We start from the raw sequence: 21,357 nt of genomic DNA, 5'->3' as shown, positions 1-21,357 counted from the left end.
AGGCGTGACCACCTCGCCTGGCCTGAATGCCCAGTTTTGAAGTTGGCTAACATGTCCATCATTCTGCATGTTTATGGATCAGTGAGGGCCTGTGTGCAGACAGAGGGAGCAAGCTGGAGATGGTGAGAACAGAAAGCAGCTTATCAACATGGACATGATGACAAAGAAGTGGCCATCTGAACCTCTGCCATCCCGTGACACCTGCCCCTGCACTCAACCCCATAGCCACCCAAGGGCAGAAGGACTTAGAACAGGCAAAGCCAGCCCACAGCTGCCCGGGGGGAAGGACTTAGAGCACTCTTGCCTCTTTTACATGCTCATAGCTTCTGGAGTATTTGTAAGTGCGCTCCTACTGAAATCGCTCGGGTAGCTGATCCGAGGGACTTTTGTGACAGGAATTGTTTCCCCCATCCACACTGCTTAGTGACCTACAGTTTCCTTAAGACCATCCTTTATAGAGCTCAGGTCTTTTTTCTGACAGCTGGAATCAGAGGTGCCCAGCCCAGAGCAAAAAGCCATGTCAGCCATCTGCAGCAGTGGCCTCCCTCTGCCCAGGTCTCCAGTGTACTTCTCAGGGTCCCCTGTGGACTCCAAGGCCTCCTGTGATCAGCCACCCGGTAGATGATTTCCCAGAGCATTACCCTATAAGGAATATCTAAACTATCCCTAATTTTCTTCCCTTCAAATCCAACTTGTCTCAGTCCTGTTTTTCTCATAAAAGGGCAACTTTCTGGCTGGGCGCGATGGCTCACGCCCATGATCCCAACACTTTGGGAGGCCGAGGTGGGCCAGGAGTTCAAGACCAGCCTGGCCAACATGGTGAAACCCTGCCTCTACTAAAAATATAAAAATTAGCTGGGGGCAGTGGTGCATGCCTGTAATGCCAGCTATTTGGGAGGCTGAGGCACGAGAATTGCTTGAACCCAGTGGGCGGAGGTTGCAATGAGCCAAGATCACACCACTGTACTCCAGCCTGGGTGACAGAGCAAGACTCCGTCTCAAGGAAAAAAAAAGGGGGGCCAAGTTTCTGAGTTCTGATCCCTTGAACTGTGCTGGCATGAATTGTAGTTGATATTTTACCTTGTGAGTTGACTGGGGATTTGCTGGGGAGACAGAGCCTTATCCTGATGGTGTGGTGTTAATGGGCTGACCTCAGGCACTGTGGTGTTCTAGGGTGGGGGGATGCTCTGAGGCAGAAAGGGCCCTTCCACACGTTCCTCAGATTCATCCAATGAGGCCTGCACTTTTAGGCCTCCCTGGGTTTTTCCCCTGTAAAACAGGAATCAGGCAGTTAGATCTCACAGTACCTGTGTGAGGTAACAGGGAGCATCTTACTAACCCGTTCTCCAGATGCAGCTCAGCAAGGCCAAGTGACTTGCCCAAGCTCTCCTGGTACTCCTCACTCTCCTTGGATGTTTGCCCAGGAAGCAGAGCCCTCAGTGGTGGGCAAAGCCAGTAGCAGTTGGAGAGAGACTCTGCCAGGCCTCTCTGCTCCTCTGACCACAGTCAGAGTGTCTCTTATCACCTGGGTAGCACTTCCTCTGCCTGCGGCAGAGCCAGCGCCACCGGGGCAAGCAGGCGGTGAGGAGGTGCCAGACAGGATTGATAGTTTAGTTTCCTGTCCTTTCCTTCTGCAGACCTGTGAGGGAGCTGATGTGATTTTTATCTGGGGACACTGGCGTGGGAGGTATTTGTTAACGTCATCTGGTAAACGCAGTTGAATTATCTGTTGTCCAAGGAACCCTCAAATAAGTAGTGTTAAGCATGCTAAGCCGCTCACATTTAAAGATACGGTGAGACTCCTGGGAGAGAATTTGCTTATGGTGCTGCCATCACAACTGAAGCCCAGAGCTGTCAGTTCCAGAGCCCAGGCTTTATTTAACCCTCTTGGGTTTGGGGTTCATCACACATAAGGGCTCATGCTTTTTTGAAAACCATGCTTCCCTATCTGTTCTCTACAAGTGGGAAAGTGCTTGCAGTCTGTGGGTCCAATGCAGGGACAGGTTGTCTGCACTCGCTACTGAGTGTGTGTTAAGTTAGCACAGCGCTGAGTTCCGAGTCCCGTGAAGTAGCTGTGTGGCACACCGGTGTGTGTCCTGTGCAGCCTACAGGTTTCTAAAGGCAGTTTCGGGGTCCACCCCCACCCACCGGCCTTACATTATAGCTCCCTCTCTTAATGTACTTCCCAGTATTTCTCAAGTGCCTCTGGACCTTGCTGTGTCCTGAGAAACTGTCCCATGGGTAGGAGCAGTGGGCACCATTGTCACTCTCAGCAGTGGTTCTCAACCAGGAGTGATTTTGTCTCCAGCAGACACTTGGCAATGTCTGGAGATATTCTATTTGGAGCTTTCACAACTGGAGATGAGGGTAAGGGCTTCTAGTGGCATTGAGTGGGTAGAGGCCTACGGTGTACAGGACAGCACCCCCCAAGAACCAATGAGCCGGCCGAAAATGTCAGTAGTGCAAAGAATGAGGCAAGGCTGCTCTAATCTTGAGGCAGATGGAGCCTCCTCTCATTGCCGCCAGCGCATGACTTGACAGGAGGTGGCTGGGTCAGCAGGGCTGTGAGTGGAGAAGGTGAATGGTGCCAGCCAGCAGTTCAGAAAGTCTTACTGAGCTCTTCAAGGCCAGGACCAAGCCAGATTTTAAGGGGACGATAAGCAAGGTGTGGTCTCTGGCCACAAAGACAAACCATGCAGTTTTGTAGAACACTCTCAGTTCATGAGGGGATTGTATATCTCTTGCCTTGTTCAATCTTCACAACAACTTATGGGCTTGATGGGACAAGTAGGATCAGCCCTATTTTGTGGATGACCAAACTGAGGCCCAGTGGGGTAAATAACTTGCCCAGGGTCAAAAAGCCCCCAGATGATGGATTTCTGGTCTTCCACTAGAACATTGGGATCTCTGTGCTCTTCTCTCTTGGGTCCTGTTGGATCCCATGTTGGTGAAGAATCAGTCCTTTCTTGTATTTTAATCTGGGGACACTGGCATGGGAGGTATTTGTTAACATAATGTGTGGACACCTGAATAAAGACAGAATGAACTTCCCATCCTAGAAGCCACTCTTTCTCCTGGGGAACTTCTATAATAGCCCAAAGCCAGAGTAATTTCATTTTCATGCCTTCTCTGGCCAAGCTCAGATCTAGCCAGGGACTTCCCCATTAGTATAGGGGCCAGAAGCCCACCTCTCTGTGTGCCCCAAAATTATTTCCTCCCTGGGGTTGCCGCTGCCTCGGAGCCCCCCATCCATTTATTCAGTTAACAGATACACACTGAGGGCCTCCGGTGGCCTAGACGCAGCAGGTACATTGCTGAATAAAGCAGTTTCTCTGCCCTTGCAGAACTTGCAATCCGAGTGGGAGAGGCAATCACTGAACACATAAGCTTACAGGTGTGTCATTTCCAGTTATGATGGGGCCACACAGAAGAGCAAACACAACACAGTGAGGGGCGTCACAAGAGTGGAGGGCCTACTTAGAGAAGGCAGGGGGCCTCTGGGAGGAGAAGACAAGTAGACTGAGACTTGAAGGAGGTGCATGTGCACCAGCTTTTCAGCAGCCGGAGTAAGAGGGTCCCCAGCTCTGGTTAGAGAAGCACCATGGGGTGAAGGTGGGTCACCTCGGTATACATGGTGACAGGATGGATTTTTCTTCCCCACTCTACCAGCATTTCACAGTCAGCATCCCCATCATCAGAAATATCTTGATGGCCTCCATTCACACCTCAAGTCAACGTGAGTCCCCAAACTGCTGTTTTATACCCGGCTGTATTATCTGCCAGATACTCGAGAGAGGAAAAGAGGAGTAAGATACCCAAGAGGCTTACAGTCTAGCCAAGGAAATAAAACATGCCTGCAAAACTAGAACGAGCCGGAACATCAGCCCCCATTTCCGGCCAACCCATCACTTCCCCCACCCTCAGTCCCTTGATGTCAGTAGCCACCTACTGTTCTCCCTCCTGTCTACAGAGACACCTTCCCTCTTGCTGGCTCCAACACCCACCATACACTGGCCAAGGAGTGGGAGGTCAGCCAGGCTACCCCATCACACCTGGTATGGACAACCCCCCACACACATATCCTTGGGAAGACCAAGGAAGCAGGAGGAGCAGGCATTTGTGGAGGTGCTCCCCTGGCCAGGCATTTTCATCGTCATGGTGATTAGCCCTGTTTCCCTTTTCTGGGTGGGGAACGTGAGACAATAGAAGGCCTGGGGCTTGCCCAGGTCCAAGGACTGGGTGGGAGTCGGGTCAGAGCACCTCACCTAGGCCTGTCTGGCATTCAAGCCCATTGTGCATATCTTGACACACTAGTGATTTTCATGTATTTTTAGCAGAAGAGTTGTTTTTCCAAACCCAATCTCAGGCGTGTCCTCAACCACATGAAACAGACCTGGCAGAGGGCCTCTGCCTGGGATCCAGGAGCTTTGAGTCTGCCCACTCAACTGCCCTTCATCCATCCCCACAGGTGGCCCAAGCCTCCTTAGGAACAACACAAGGAGCCCATCTAGTCTTCAGACCAGATCTCAGAACGCATGGAGAAGGCCTGAGCACTTCCTTCAGGGCTACCCCTATCCCCGGCACTGCTCAGAACGGACCTCACTGAGTCCAGTGGGGCAGAACCACATGGAATGGTACACTGTGAGAGAGGGGCCCATTCAGACAGAGCCTGGTGCAAACAGCTGCCATCCATGTCTGCAGAAATGACAGGCACAACAGTCACTTCCAGGTCTATATCCCCATATGGTCTCCAGAGGCAGGCACAGGCCAGGATCGCCATTTCACAGACGCAAATGTTGGTCTCCCTCAAGCTCCCTGGACTTTGTGTCCTCCTCTATCCTGGCTCCCCCCTCCCCAGCTGTTCCTCCACTGTTGTCCAGTAGACATTTTGGGATACGGCATGATAAAGGACGTGTGCACTCCCATTGCAACTTCCTTCAGGGATAATGCCACATAAATGTTAACATGACTTTTAAAGACCATCTGTGGCAAAGTTCAAAGTTGTGGGTGGATGTGAGCTTCAGGCCGAGTCATTCTGGAATCCCCATTATAGGTCAAATCTTTTTGTGAGCATTTCAAGGGGTTTTCTCAAATTCTATAAATAGTTTAGTAACGCCTGTGTATTCATCTATTTTAAAAGCCAGTCTTCCGGACAATTTCAGAAGTAATTGGGCCACTCATTGAAAGTAGGGTTTCAAACGTCATTTCTTCAGCTTCCAACTGCTTCCAGAGCAGAGGGATCCCAGATACCATTTCTGCCTGGGGTTGGGGACCCAACCTTTGTAGAACTTGGACCAGGCAGAAACCTTGGAGAAGACTCTAGGAATCTCCAAAGAACTGGATAAGCTGAATTCTGGCCCCAGCTCCCAGTTCCCCCCACAGGAAACCTCAGATACAACATTCATCCACCTTATGCTTCAGTTTCTCACATAGCAGAATATAGACACAATAACCTTTTGCTGATTAGGAAGGGTTATTACACCTGTTTGCGTCACTCTGTCACCTGGGTGCAGGTCAAAGGTCTCTTTCGTTTCACAGATAAGGACGCAGAGGCACGGTGACTGGCCTGACAGTCACATGGTGACTTTCCATGTTATAGATGGGGACACAGAGTCACAGCAGTTGGCTAACCTTGCTGTCTTTTTATTTGCGGTTGGCCTGCTCCTCAGGCTGAGGCTGCAGTGAGCACAGCCCCCCTCTGTTTCCACGGAGAGCTTCACGTCATGGATAAGACCTACCTCCTGTGCCCAGGCCTAGGCCTGGCAAACACCTGTCTCCAAGCCCTCGGCTTCTCTCCTGGGCAGGATGGCAGCCAGGCAGGGAGAATCCGAATTCTGCAGAGACAACAACTCAGCCCTCTCCTCTGAGGACCTGGAGGGAAGTATAAGGCAGGGGTGGGCAGCTGTCATGTCTGCATGATGACCTTTTCAAACATGATGCCCTGGGGGGGTCCAAAGAGCACCAGGCCCAGAATCAGAGACCTGGGTTCCAGCTCTGTCAACCTCAGAAGGTAGGCAGATCAAGGAGCCTCGTCCTCCAGTGAGTTGCTGTTTGAGGCAGAGCCAGGAAAGCTGCGGGAAGTGCCTAGAAAGGCAGAGTGCTATGTAGAGGTATGGTGAGACGGTGACATGAAGATTAGGCAGGCGGCAGAGGAGATCAGGGTGCCAGCACGGGCACCAGCTACTAAGTGTGTAATCACTGAGGGCTGCCCTCGAGCCTGGGAACTTCAGCCCCCTCATGCCCCTTGACCTGACAAGTGGTACTAATGTCCTCCCTGAGGCTGAGTCCAGTGACACCTTGCTTTGAGGAATTCCTGCTTGTCCCACTGGTATTCTTCATCTGTCAGACAATCCAGCCTTCTCTTTCTGTTCAGGCTGAAAGGAAAACTTCCAGCCTCTTCTGAGGGCTTTTCAAGGCCACAGCCACAGCAGGTGCTGGCTCCTTTGCCTGAGAATAAGACTTCGCGCCTGCATAAGTGTGAGACAGAATTCCCGCTGGATCAGCCTGACTTCTCAGCTTCTCTCTGCTGCAACCCAGCGCCATCCCCCCGCCTCCCTGTCCCCTCCTACAGATCAGCAGAGCTGAGCCTACCTGACCTGATTTTGCCAATAGAAATATGCTGGGTGCTCACAGCCTGGGAAACTTGGAAATGTCTCCAAAGTGATCTAGATTTAGCTGGAAGTGGCTGATGGCTGTTCCCAGCCACAGCGTGTGCCCTTTGTCTAGAGCCAACTGCTGGGGAGAAAGCATTTCCAGCCACAGTGTCATGAACCATCAGTCACAGAGAATGTGTCTAGTAATTTTTTATTAATAATAGTTAAAGGATCGGCATTTGGGGCTTGATTTTCATGTCCATTGATTAGAGCAGAATTAAGATCATCCCCGTCATACCACTCTCTCTTCATTCTTTTGGGTGGGACAGAAAGGGCAGCAATCACCAGCACATCGGCAATTTGACATGATGCTCAGGAGAGTGTCAGGCACCTGTGACAGCCACCCGATGGTCCTAGGTAAGGCCTGTGATTGCAGGGGGCAGCTGTTATTTCTGCGTGTGGTCCAGGGATCTGTCAGGAATCCCACCTACCCCAGCTGCAGAATGGCCACATGACCTGGTTCTGTCCAATCAGGGAACCTCATCACCACAGCCACAGTGATTGGGCTGAGAGATGGTCATGTGATGAGCAGGGCCAGTCAGAATCCTTCCCTGAGACAAGGGTTTGACATTTGGGAAGGGGGGGCTCTGTCTTCCTTTTGGCGCAGGAACCATTATGAGAGAGACCAGGTGCTGCTGATCGCCATCTTAGCCGTGGCAAAGGGAGACCCTGTTTGTGGCAGCAGAAAAAGCAGTCAACATGCAAGTCAAAGCCCAGACAAGGGAGAGAGGGGAGAGAAGGGAGGACCTGCCCTGGGGACACTGTTTGAGCCCTGGGGACAGGCTGTGTCCTAGGGCCCACCTCCCATGTAAAACAGCCCAGGACCGTGTGCCTCTTGAGCTAGTCTGAGATGGTTTCTGTCACTGGCATTCAAGAATCCTCAGTGTCTAGGGGCAGAGCAGAGCGAAGCAGTGGAGTGGCCAGGACCTGGGCATTGGGTGGTGGGTGTCTGGGTCGTTGGCCAGGGAGGTTAGGAATACTTGGGGAAAGGTTCAAGTCCACCTAAAAAGGGACCCGCCCAAACCCAGGGAGTAGTTCAGGGCCCAGCTGGCATCAGAACTCAAAGCAAGCAAATTTGTCCCAGGGCGGAGGCTGCAGCCCAGTGCCCACATGGTCCCCGTCTCCCTCCAGACAAGATGTGCGGCCACCCACAGACTGTTGTCAGAGTGCAGAGTGACATGCAGGTCAGATTCTGACTGTTCCAGAGTCTAGGTGTGGCTGGAGGGCCAGGCCTCAGGGCTCAGCAGGACTGAGCCAAGACTGGCAGCTGTGGCCAGGACGTGGCATGATGGCCAGCTGTGAGTACAGCCCAGCGGACGTGCCCCTTGGCTGGGCTGCACGTGCAGACTGCCAGGGGTCGGGGGCGGCCAGGTCTGGGGCAGGCTTTGGCGGATGGAGTGACTCAGGATACAACTACCAGGAGGTCTCTCTTCCACTTGTTCAACACCTACTTTGTACCAGATACGATGCACGTGTTACTCATTTAAGCCAAGGAGGTCTGCCTGACCCAATCAGACTGATGCCAAGACCTTCCACGATGCTGCCCTGAGTGGGTGTGTGAGAGGCAGGGCCCAGGGGCTGCCACTCAGGACCCAGGTCATAACCAGATCACCCCTTCCCTGCTTCTCCTCCTATCCTGACTCCAGCTCTGCTAGAAGCACTGCCCACCCAGCCTCAGTGCCCCCTTCTCTGACTCCGTCCCTCACCTCCCAGTCCCCAGCATCCAGGCCCCAGTCCCGTCCTCCTCCCCGCCTCCTCCCCCAGGGCCTGGGAATCCATTATTTTGTCACCTAGGAGAAGCCTATTATATTGATGAGTTCTTTTTGTCCCAAGTCATAGGAACCAACTCGAGGTGGCTTAACATTGCTAAATCCTTTTCTGTAAGGATTCTGAGGTTTCATGCAGCCCCGAAGTCCCAGGGAAGGACGGAAGGGAATATTCAGGGTCTTCTCTCAGGCCGGGAGTAACCTGATATGTCGCAGTGTCTCTGAGTTCCACGCTGCAGGCCGGCCCTAGGCTTGGCAATCCCCAGCCCTCTGCCTCACTGTTGATAGGAACAGGTGCCAAGGAAGGACTGCACTGTCCCTCTGAGCTGGAGGTTCCTGTCCCGGGCTCCTCCCACATGGTGATGACTGGGATGAGGAGGGAGCCTTCCAGGAGCTACCGAAGGCCAGGTCTACCCATGGGGGCCGGGCCACAGGCCCTGGGCTCTGTGATGGGGACAGAGGAGTGAGGGGCCTTCACTGGTTGGGGGAACCAAGGAGGAAAGCCTGCCGGAGGGATTGCAACTAGCCTCAGCAAAGCCCTGAAGGGATAGTCTGACAGAGGGGAGACTCAGGGCTGGGGCGGAGCTACACTGACATCACCCGTGACCCCACCACACCACCAAAGGGTGGCTCTGTGGAATGTCATGGCCTTACTTGAAGCAACCCTAGGAAGGGGGAAAAAATCCAATAAGCCAAGAAACTTGCCACTGTGTGGCAAAAATGTTAACCCACAAAAGTGAAACAAATGTCATGAGACGGCGGCCTTGGAGCAGGGACCGGGACTGGCCCAGAGAACGTGGGAAGAAAATATTGGGAGTGAACTGTCAGCTACAAATGAAAGAAAAGATGAGTCGGGCATACATGGTGACTCTGTTCTCTTATGTCTTAGAGTAACAGCCCCCTGCCCTTTGGACAGGTTGTCCTCTTAGAGAAGAGCTGTCTGACCGCGTACCGTGGGATATTTATGTATGCGGTCCACACGTGTTCATTGAACACCTACAACAAGCCAAGTCCCATTCCAGGGGACATGACTATGGCTTAGAAAACAGGATTCCTGCCTTCAGGAAACGCTTCTAGCAAAAATTCAGGTCGTCAACACACATCGGACCTAGTGGAGGTGTTCAGGGCTGGGAAGGAAGCATAGCAGAGTCGGAATGAGGAGTCCCGGGGGCTGTCGTGGAGGGAACAGCCAGGGAGGCCTCCCTAAAGAGGGAACGTAGAAGCAGGAACATGAAAGAAGGAAAGTTGGGGCCAAATAAAAAACAAAGCACCTTTTATTTGAAAATTAGTTTCCTCTTTTCAATATACAGAATTCAGTCAAACATGTTTTTTAAGCCCTTCAACCAATCGCCCAGGAGAAGAATGCCTGGGATTAACTCCCGGCTGCCGAGCTCCCACAGCTCCCCATGGTCTGTCCTTCCCACATGGTATCCAGCTTCTCAAGGAAAAGAAACTTCCTGCTAGCAGTAAATAAAAGTGCACTCTCTCCTCCCCACTGGAGAGATGGCAACAGCAGCCACCTCTCTGGACAGAAACAAACCAGGGTCACTGGGGACACAGTATTTGGATGGGCAAATTTCCCTGGGCCATTCATTTTCCAAGAGGGAGCCCGAAATGAGGGTGAGTTTGCAGGGATTGGTAGGGGCTGCCCGTCCCCCTCAGGAAATGTAAAAATATTTGCACCATGGTCCTTGTGCCTTGACCACCCCCAACCCCACCCTCCAGTAGCATCTCCCTGTGGTGGTTTGCGCCCCTGGGTGGGGTGGGGGTGTTTTTTCCCCTTTGCCTGCATACAGCTGTTTTTGGCTTGGCCACTGCACTCCACCATGCCAGAGCTCATGTGGTTATCCCAAGTGGGAAGAATTTCCCAGAATGCCTTGAGAAACCTGAGACACTGAATGGCTTTCAGGGCTTATTGATGTGGCCGGTGCAGGAAATAGCAGTACGTCAATAAATAGTTTTAGGCAGGAAACGGGGCTTAAATGGTAGCCTTAAAGTTTGGGGAAAGACACTAGGGGTTGCTGGGAGGTAGCCTGCCAGTCAGATGAGAATCTAGAGCCAAATACCAGGCTTTGAAATGGCTGCCACCAATCTGAGGCCCCTTGCTGCTTTTGGATACAAGAGGCTGAGGTTAGGGGCAGAGCAAGAGGAATGGCTCGTTTCAGTTGGCAGAAAGGGCTCCTTGTTCCAGAGGAAAAGCTGGCAACCTATAACATGTGTCAAGAGGAGACACACAGGCTGGGTTTTGGTGGCCTCTGGGCGGGGCATGTTCACGCCCCAGTTCCCCACCCTTCTCGTGAGAATCACTGCTGACTGGCAGATCACCAGAAGAATTCCGCTGTCCTAATGCAAAAAATCAAGGAAAAGGGTCACAACCTGTCGGTTTCTTTTAAAATAGCCGTTTTTCTGGTTATAAAGAAAAACATTCACAGAAAATCAGAGAGATTCAGAAAGTAATCAAATGTAAAGAATAAAGGTCATCCATAATTCCACTATTGAGAGACAACTCCTGTGAAACACTATTTCTGTCTCCTCTTTCTTTTTTAAAAAAACTGTATTCATGGATGAGATTATATGGTAAATGCAATTTCAGTTTTGCTTTTTTCATTTAATATTATGTAACCATTTTTCCTATGCTATTATAAACTTTTCATAAACTCTTTTTTTTTTTTTTTTTTTTTTTTTTTTTGAGACAGAGTCTTGCTCTGTGGCCCAGGCTGGAGTGCAGTGGCGTGATCTCGGCTCACTGCAACTTCCTCCTCCAGGTTCAAGTGATTCTCCCACCTCAGCCTCCTGAGTAGCTGGGATTATAGGTATGTGCCGCTATGCCCAGCTAATTTTTTTGTATTTTTGGTAGAGATGGGGTTTCACCGTGTTGGCCGGGTTGGTCATGAGCTCCTGGCCTCAGATGATCTGCCCACCTCAGCCTCCCAAAGTGCTGGGATTACAGACGTGAGCTACTGCACCTGGCCACATAAACATAATTTTTAATGGATGCATGAATCATCGTTCACTTAATCATTCCCCTATTGCTGGGTGCTTAGGTTGTTAGATTTTTATGTGCATTAAGCTTATTTTTTCTAATATTTTAAATTGTTTCCTTATGAGAATTACCAGAAATACAACTACCAGATCAAATGATAAGAACTCTTAAGACTTATTTTAAGGGTTTTCAGAACAGTTGTACCAATGTACACTGCCCATATGTAAGTGCCTGTCTCACTGCATCCTTACCAGCATTGACAATTACCATTTTAAGTTGTCCTACTATAGATGGGAAGGTGTTTTTATTCATTCATTCAATTACTACTGATACTGAATTAAGTTTTTTTCATATATGTATTAGCAATTTACATTTTGACGTAGAATTTATCTCTTAATGCCCTTTCCCCATTTGTTCATGAGGGATTTTGTACTTTTATTACAAATTGGAACACACTATTTATATATTAAGACCATTGCCCTTTGTCACATTTATTGCATGTATTTTCCTCAGACAATATCAATTGTCTTTTAATATTTTGAAGCATTCTTCTATTGTCTTAGTGAAGAAAGCCCCTCTCCTTCCAGAAATGTGGGAAATACTCTTTCATTTTCTTCAAATTTTTGGTCCTTTTTTTTTTAACATTTGCCTCTTCATTCCATCTGGAATTTATTTTAGAGCCCAGTGTGAAGTAAGACTCTAAATTATTTTCCTCCTGATACTTAGACAGCTGTCCCTGCACTGTTGCTTGAGTGAATAATGCTTCCTATGCCACTGATTTGTGGTCCTCGAGGGATCATGTGATAAACCTTTGTGGATGCCAAGTTTATTTCTAGGCTATCTGATCTAGCGCTCCATTCGGATGTCAGCTCTACAGCCTCTTAATGAATAAAGCTCTATTAAGGATAAGTTAAGAGCAATGTAATTCTTTCCAATGTTGTTTTGTTTTTAGTTATTTCCCTTGCTGTTCTTTCAAATTACTTTTAGGATTATTTTTCAAGTCTTCATTTCCCTTTCTCCCAAAAAAAGTTCACATTGGGATATGGAGTACAGATTGATATTAAACCTGTGAATTATTTCAAAGAGAATTACCATCTTCACAATGCTGTCTTCTCAGTGAGGAATTGTATATGTTTCTTCACTTGTCGAAGACATTCTCTTAAATCTTTCAGTTTTCTTTGGCAATTTTCTTGATAGAATTCTTGCATATTTCTTAATGTCACTTAAGTATTTTATTGCTTTATTAAATGAGCTTTGTACATTAAAATCTCACTAGTTAATTCTGTCATAAAAGAAAGCTGTTGATTTTGTGTATTAATTTTGTATCTAAATATTCTTATTAATTAGTCACTAAACTCTCTTGTTAATGATAATCTTTATTAATTGCTTCTCTCAGATTTTCCGTATATATAATCAAATCATGTTATCTCTTCCCTTCTAAGGGTCATAGGTGTTGCTACTGTTTTTTAATCAAGCTATTGAAGTAACACATTACATTTATAGATTTCCTGATCCTAAGTCATCCGTGCCTTCCTAGGATAAAAATCTACTTGGTTATAATGGATCTGTTTGTTAGTATTTCAGCTGGGACTTTTATATCTATTCACATTAGCAAAATTCACTTGTAGACTTCCTTATTTGTAACTTACTATCATTAGATTTTGTTTATAGGGAACTGATTGGAAAGCTTCTCCTTTTCTATGTTCTGAGTCAGTTTGCAAAGGAAAGCAGTTACCTAATTTTTTGAAAGTTTGAATGAACTTATCTGTAAAAATCGTCAGTTTAGAGATTTCCTTATAAAGGTAATTCTTTCATAACTTTCATTTTAGTTTATGATTTTTTAGTTCATTCTGGCTTATTTCTTTTTTAGCAAATGATTTTTTTTTGAGAATCACCTATTTCATCATTTTTTCAAAATTATCAACATAGTTATAAATAATTTTTATTATACTTTTTATCTACCGCATATCTGTTTTCATATCTAGTTTTATTTCTGTTCCTTCTTTCTTGATTTTATATGTGATTTCCTTTCTCTGTTTCCTAAGTAATTAATTTGGAGGTTTTATCTGTATTATGTCCTTATATTTCCTTAGCTATTATTGGTTTTCTAATTGTTTTGGTTAATTGTTAGATCAACATTGTCTGGTAGAAGTATAATGTGATCTACAATGTAATTTTAAATTTAATAATATGTGTTACTTAACCCAGTATATTCAAAATTTCACAGGTAGTTAATATTTTTAAAATATGAGACATTTTACATTCTTGTTTTTATACTAAGCCTTTGAAAAGTAATATCTGTTTTATACTTACAGCCCATATCAGCCGCGATAGCCACACTTCAAGCACTCAATATATTGTCACATGTGGATAATGGCTACCATATTGGATCACATTGGTTTAGATGATATATTTTCTTCCATTATCCAAAATAGTGAAGACTACAAATTGACCTTTCATTATAGTTTTGACCACATTCCACAAGTTTTTATAGTTATTTCCTAGATAATCTAATACAAGTATTGTATATTTGATTATGTCTTTATTTCATTTTTCTTTAGAAGAATACCTTTTAATTATTCAAGCAATTGGCTATTTTTTAATGGTTGTTGTTAATTCATAGTCCCAGTATGTAACCTGTACAATTTCAATGTTTTGAAATTTATACTGAGATCACAGCTTACTGTGAGGCTTGTTTCAGTTTAATCTTAGTAACTATATTATTTAAATCACCTAAGTCGTTTGTTTTTTATTCATTTAATTGGCCATAGAATGTTAGTGGTTTTATTTCCTGATACAATTCCTCCTTTCTGATTTTTTTCCCATGTTTCTTTTTTTTTTTTTTCTTATTCTTATGTTTCAATAGCTTCAGGTATATTCAAATCTATACTATAAAGTCTATAACATTTTGTGTTATCTCTTTATTATGGTTTGTATTTTTATCTATATATAAAACCTTATAATTTTATTTAATAATTGTTATCTTAAATATACTTCCCTTTAACTACTACCTTATTTTCATTTGCTCACTCTTATTTTTACCCATCCATTTATTTTTTATATTCTGTTTTCAGTTCTGCTAGTGGTTACTAGTGTTTACTTTTAGCATTTTAAAGGCATACTTTCATTTTTTTTCTCTGATTCCCAAACTTAAGGAAGACGCAATAACCTGTGAATCCTTATGACCTGAATTAGGAAATGTTATGTGCTGCACAGATTTCTATCTCCTTCCCGCCAGTATTTACTAATCTCTAGTAATAATTTAATCTTGGATTATTAAGTCACTACTACTATGAAATTCTTATTTAAATTACATTTTAAAATTAAATATCTTCCCTTCCAAGGATTATTTCTGGCTTTTGATTCCATTGTATAACCAAAATTATAATGACTTATTTTAACTTAGCTTCGTAAGTCTACCTGGTTGTAGTTGCAGTTTTCCCTTCTGTTTCTTCTATACCGTGATTTCCTCAGAGTTAAATCATAAATTTTGTTGACCATAACACGCATTCGGAAAGTTTTTTTTATTTTTTATTATTTTTAATTGTAGTTTAAAAATAACATAAAATGTACTATTTCAATCATTTCTAAGTGTACGGTTCAACAGTGTATAGTCACATTCTTGTGCAACCAGTCTCCAAAACTTTTTCGTCTTGCAAAACTGAAACTCCCTACCTGTTAACCCCCATGTCCCCCTCTCCCCAGCCCTTTGCAACCACCATTCTACTGTCGTTTCTATGTATGGGTTTGGTTACTTTAGATACCTGTGTAAGTGAAATCATGCAGTATTGTCTTTTTTGACTGGCTTATTTCACTTTGCATAATGTGCTGAGGGTTCATTCATGTTGCAGCACATGTCAGAATTTCTTTCTGTTTTTAAGGCTGAATAATATTCCACTGTATGTATATATCACGTGTTGTTGATCCATTCGTCTGTGGGTGGATGCCTGGGTTGCTCCCACCTCTGTATGTAATGCTACATACTGACATCTCTTTGAAATCCTGCTTTCAATTCCTTTGGATATATACCCAGAAGTGGAATTGCTGGATCATATAGTAATTCTATTTTTAATTTTTTGAAGAATCGCCATACTATTTTGATTTTTGAGATGGAGTCTCACTCTGTCCCCCAGGCTCGGGTGCAGTGGCATAATCTAAGCTCACTGCAACCTCCACCTCCTGGGATCAAGCAGTTCTCCTCCCTCAACCTCCCGAGTAGCTGGGATTACAGGTGCTCGCCACCACACTCAGCTAATTTTTTGTGTTTTTAGTAGAGACAGGGTTTCACCATGTTGCTCAGGCTGGTCTCGAACTCCTGACCTCAAGTGATCCACCTGCCTCGGCCTCCCAAAGTGCTGGGATTATAGGTGTGAGCCACCACGCCCAGCTGGCCATACTGTTTTTCATAGCAACTGCAGCACTGAATTTTTTAAGATAAGCATGTAGGCGTGATTTGTTTTAGAACTTACTTATGTAAGATCTTTCTCTTGCTTTCACTCATAGGCAGGTTTGTTCTTTTCCCTTCAAACTCACGAAGACATTGCCTTCATGTCTCTGAATTTCTAACCTCAAATAAAGAAGTCTAAGGCCAACCAGATTTTTGTTCCTTTGTAAGAAGACTGTGACTTTTGTTCCTTCATAGTTGTTTTTAAATTTTTCTTTTTCTGTGAAACTAAAAAAGAAAATTCAGCGGGGGCAACATAGTGAGACCTTGTCTCTACAAAAAAAACTTCAAATTAGCTGTGGAAGGATCACTTAAGCCTAAGAGGTCGAGGCTGCAGTGAGCCTTAATCATGCCACTGTTCTGCAGCCTGGGCAACAAAGCGAGACCCTGTCTCAAAAAAGAAAAAGAAAACAACAACAACAAGAAAAAAGAAAAGGAAAGAAAATTCTTCCGCTAAGTAAAACTGGGGCAGGGCAAGGGACTTCAGAAACACTGTGCACACTTTTCGCCTAAAGAGTCAATACAATTTTATTATTATTAATTTTCAATGAGAAAGTGTATTTCTCTGCTCTCTTTGTTCTGTGTATTCTGGTTTCCTTTTTGAAAACTTCTCTAATTCACAGATTAGATGTCCACTCTCTATCTTCTCTATCGTTTTTCATTTTGTTTCTAGTCTATTTATCTTTGTATTCAGGTTTCTGGTCTATTTATCTATTCTGCTCTCTAGGTGGTTTCCAAGTTTATCTTCTGCATTACTTTTTCTGCATTATCCATTCTATCCTTTACTGCCTCCAATTCATTTTGATTTTGCTGTTGGATTTCTAGTCTCCATTGGCTCTCTCCTAATCCCAGTTCCTGTCTCACGCTTCACTTCAGCCTGAGAGTTGCTTTGCTAATCACAATCCCTTCCTTCAAATGCCTTTTCACACATCCTAGAATCTATATTGTCATTCTCCTTACATACAAGCCAACATGTTTTGCACTTGAGTTTTTCATTTTATTTATATCTGGTTGATTGTCATTAACATGTTCAGAGTTACACACTTCCATTAAGTTTTCACGATACCGCTCCTTTATTCTGCCAGTCAGGATTTTTGTGTAGATGCCATATTGCTCTGCGCCTCCCTCAGTCCTGAATGAGGTCACCCCGTCTGGTCTTTTGTGTTTGCTGTGCGCATCAGCCTTGGACTAGCTTGGTGTCTGCTGAGGCAGAGTCTCCCTCTCAGACCTAAAGCTGGAGGGTGGCTTCATGAGCTCATCTCAAATCCAATTTCCAATATTTAGTAGGCATTCAATCTCCTAGTAACCTTTGCTAGCCCAAAACAGAATGCTGTCTTGATGCCATGGATGATCAGGAAGAAACTAAGTCAAGTGCTAGTTCTTTGATCAGACGCAATCCATTGTTTAACACTTCAGTTTCTCGTACACACTGCCCCCAAGTTTTTCCTTCTCCAGACGGCTTTGCCTGAGAGCACGACCCCTTAAAGGACACAGCATACCACCCAGTCTCCTCCTGCCCCTGCACTGCCCTGAATCTCCGAGGCCTGGAGTAAGGGCGGTGCAGATGGGAGCTGCCTTAATACACAGGCACAGGGCTTTGCTAGTACTTACAGATCCTGTCTACCAGCCAGAGACAGGTAGAGGAAGGGGTTGAAGCCTCAAGCTACCCCTGCCTTTGGTCTTCTGGGTCCCCTGGGAAACCAGAGTTTGTTGGTGACAGCACTTTAGTTAATGATGTCACCTCCTGAGTCTGGGAGGAGTCTGCTGGGGAACTGTTATCTTCCTTCTCAGTGTTGCTGTGGGACTTGGTTCTTTGATGTGTGTCTTCATGGGTATTTTTAGGGAATGTAAGGAAATGACAAGCTGGGGGTTGATAGAGGGGCACCATTTTAACACCCAAGTTAGCATTTGATAAAGGCCTGGAGTTGTGGTTCCCAGCCATGGTTGCACATTAGAATCAGCTTGGGAGCTGTCAAAAATTACCAGTGTCTCAGCCCCACCCTGACCAGTTACACAAGACTTTCTGAGGTGGAGTCCCAGCATCCACAGCCTCGGAGTTCCTCCAGGTGACTCCAATGTACAACCAGGGCAAGAGCATTTAACCCAGAGCAGAGAAGGGGCTTAAGTTTTCATTCAGGTTCTAGTACTGTGGGGCCTTAGTCAAGTCTTTTAACATCTTTGTGCCTCAGTTTTTCCCATTTTAAAATGAGAATGCTAATGCCCACTCTTGCTCAGATCACATAAGAATATTTTGGGATAAACAAAGGTTCATGAGAATGAAAGCACCAAAAGACGTATGACTTCAAGCCCAGTAGTGCAGAGCCCTTGGCAGGCCCTGGGATGGCAGACAGCATCATTCATTCATTCATTCACAAAGACCCTGAACAGCTGGGACCCCCTGTGAAGGCTGCCTGCTCTAGGCTCTGGACTAGGGTGAAGAGACAAAGCTGTCAAAGATGCTGGGTACCCACCACTTGCGGGGACCGTGGAGTCCCTTGTGGTCCCTTAACACCCTGGATGTTAGAGTTCTATGACTAGAACTCTATAGTCATACCCAGGTGGACACTTCAGTGAGAAAGGAATGGGGAGGCAGGAGGCCTGAGGGGTCAGTACGAGGCCCATGAGGTCTGCAGGCATGGCTGGACTTCCAAGGGACAGTGTGGACAAATGGCTTCATGGAAAGTACAGACTTGGAGAGTGACTAAGCGTGGGCTCTGATGCACTACTTTCCAGTTTAAAAACACCATAAGAGCTGCCCTTGCCACAAAAGCAAAACGAAACAAAAATGGGTAACTGTGAGATGATGGATATGTTGTTTGCTTCACTATAGTAACCTTTTTACTGCCTACATATATCCCATTGCATCATGTTATATACCTTAAATGTACACAATAACATTTTTTGAAAAATAAAAAACACCATAAGGAGAAAAAATGTTTGGTCTCCAGAGCAGGCTGACGTCAGTCTGAATCCCAGCCCTGCCATTGGCTCATAGTCACGGGCAAGTTACACAACTTCTCTATCCTCAGATTCTCCGTCTATAAAATGGGGCAGTAATAGGACCTGCCTTATAGGACCATCGGGATAACTATGTAAAATACCACAGTTAATGCCCTTGGCTCAGTGTCTGGCTCACCAGTAGCAGCTGCTGCTGCTACTGTATTGCATATAAATATAGACATCAAAATAGTTAGAGATACACACACAAGTATATACTTCTTTGTAACTGATGAGACTCAGGTCATTATAAGCTGTGGCCTAGGCTCATCCAGAGCTGGCACTGCAGGGCTTCTCAGCCAGCCCCTGACCTGCCACCTGAGGAAACCAAGGCACCTCTAGATGGCACCTTCATCACTCACAAGGGACAGATGTTAACCAAGTCATCTCTGAGGGCCTTCCACCTCTGGAGATGCTGAGATTCCGGTGTCAAGGATGCTGGGCTGAAGTCAGCAGTGGTGAGGGGGACTGGGCTATGGGAATGGTCTGAGTCACATTCTACAACCTGTCTTCACATGTTCTATTTTGGTGGTGGCACAGTCACCCAAACCAAGAATCTTGGTGTCATCTTGGACTCTCCCCTTTCCATCACCCCTTACAACCCACCACTTAGCAAGTACTGTTGCCTTTCACAATGTCTCTTGTGTCATCCTGTATTGGTCAGCTATTGAGACTGAACAAACAACCATAAAAATCTCAGTGGCACACAGCAGTAAACGTACATTTAGATGATGTGTGTGCAGATTGGTTGGGGGTCACCTGACTTAGGCTAGACTAAGGCGAGGCCCTGTCACACATGTTGCCCATCTTCTCCCTGGGACCATCAGGCCAGCCCAAAGAGAGTCTTCTTAGGATGACAGAAGAAACATGAAAGTCAATGTAAATATTTAGGGCCTCACATCAGAATTGGCACACCATCACTGCTGCCTCATTCTGTTGGCCAAAGCAAGACATATGGCCAAAACCAAAGACAAGAGGTAGGGGAAATATCTTTCTGAATATTATTTAAGCTACCCCAGATTCTTATCTTTCAGCTGTCAGAGCACTGAGGTTTTAATTTCATCCTGCCTGGACACTTGCAGTGGCCTTCTGCTTGGTCTCCACCCCTTAGCTGTTTTAACCTTTCTGTTGAGCACTGGTATGACTGTGGTATTTCATGGTCCCATCCCCAAAACCTTCCCTAGCAACCGTCCCATGAAACCCAGCTCCTTGGCTTTTTATACCTTCTTCTCTTATATCACAGTGATGAGTGAATATGTCTTATCTTAGCTTCTAGTGCAGAGCCTGGCACACAATGGGGCAATAATATTTTTTTAAAGGATGAATGAATGATTGAATGAATGAATGAATGAATGAATGAATATCTCTAATTTTCCTACTGTCCTCTAGGCCCCTTGAGGGAGGGGCTGTAGCTGTGTAGCCCGGTGCTGGAGCACTAGCCCACATGGCCCTCTGTTGCCATTGCTGATGATGTGTGGGTGGGCAGTGTTCTGGTTACCCCCAGCCTACCATGCAGAGGGCATGACTTGGGGGTTAGCAAAGGGAGATGGGTTAGCCACAGGGAGTTAAGTGCAAAAGTGCTGAGTCTGGGGAGGGTGTCACCTCCCGTTCTACCTCATCCTCCCACATCAGCATTGCTGTCAGTGAAGGAGGGTGACCTGCAGTTCTGGGCAATGCCCAGAGGCAAGGAAACTGTGTCCCCAACCTGGGGACACCTGAAAAAAGAGGCGTTGTGGCCACAGGTCAGGGTGGTCCTAGCCACAGAGAGTGCAATCATGCACCCCCATCCTCATTTAAGACATGGGGTTTGCCTGCTGCCCAGGAGCAGCCCCGAGACAACAGATGCTCTGCACAGCAGGGTGGCACCCGGGCCCCTCCCCAGCCCCAGGAGGCTGACGCAGTCTCTCATGCCTCCACAGAAGGACTTCACGGTGCGCGAGGAGCTGCAGCAGCAGGACGTGGAGCGCTGGCTGGGCTTCATCACCTTCCTGTGCGAGGTCTTCGGCACCATGCGCAGCAGCACGGGCGAGCCCTTCCGCGTGCTCGTGTGCCCCATCTATACCTGCCTCAGGGAGGTAAGAGACCCACCGCCTGTGCCCCCTGCACAGCCAGACAGTGCCAGGGCTGGAATGTGTCTCAGATACCCAGACAAAGCTATGAGGGTGGACTCACTTAGAAAGGGACCCATCCCGGCCAGGCACAGTAGCTCACACCTGTAATCCCAGCACTTTGGGAGGCTGAGGCAGGTGGATCACCTGAGGTCAGGAGATCGAGACCATCCTGGCTAACACGATGAAACCCCATCTCTACTATAAATACAAAAATTAGCCGGGCTTGGTGGTGGGTGCCTCTAATGCCAGCTACTCGGGAGTCTGAGGCAGGAGAATTGCTTGAACCTGGGAGGCGGAGGCTGCAGTGAGCCGAGATCACGCCATTGCACTCCAGCCTGGGCGACACAGCGAGACTCTGTCTCCAAAAACAAAAAAAGAAAGGGGCCCATCCTTCAGCAAAGAG

General features: G+C 46.4%; 1 protein-coding gene across 6 annotated transcripts in view; it reads left to right on the top strand.

Moving 5' to 3' along the window:
• CTIF (cap binding complex dependent translation initiation factor) overlaps window positions 1-21,357 on the top strand; it is a 336,159-nt gene that overhangs the window by 268,533 nt on the left and 46,269 nt on the right. For all 6 annotated transcript variants that reach the window (XR_002730748.1, XM_023207585.1, XM_023207584.1 and 3 more), the window contains one exon: window positions 20,763-20,918. Coding sequence is in view for 5 of the 6 variants with exons in the window: in XM_023207585.1 (XP_023063353.1) it covers window positions 20,763-20,918 (156 nt within the window). In the remaining variant the exon portion in view is untranslated. The remainder of the gene's footprint in view (window positions 1-20,762; window positions 20,919-21,357) is intronic.

Source organism: Piliocolobus tephrosceles, chromosome 18, assembly GCF_002776525.5.
Source record: "Piliocolobus tephrosceles isolate RC106 chromosome 18, ASM277652v3, whole genome shotgun sequence".
In the NCBI taxonomy this organism is placed as follows: domain Eukaryota; kingdom Metazoa; phylum Chordata; class Mammalia; order Primates; family Cercopithecidae; genus Piliocolobus; species Piliocolobus tephrosceles.
This window is presented reverse-complemented; position numbering and strand designations above follow the sequence as displayed.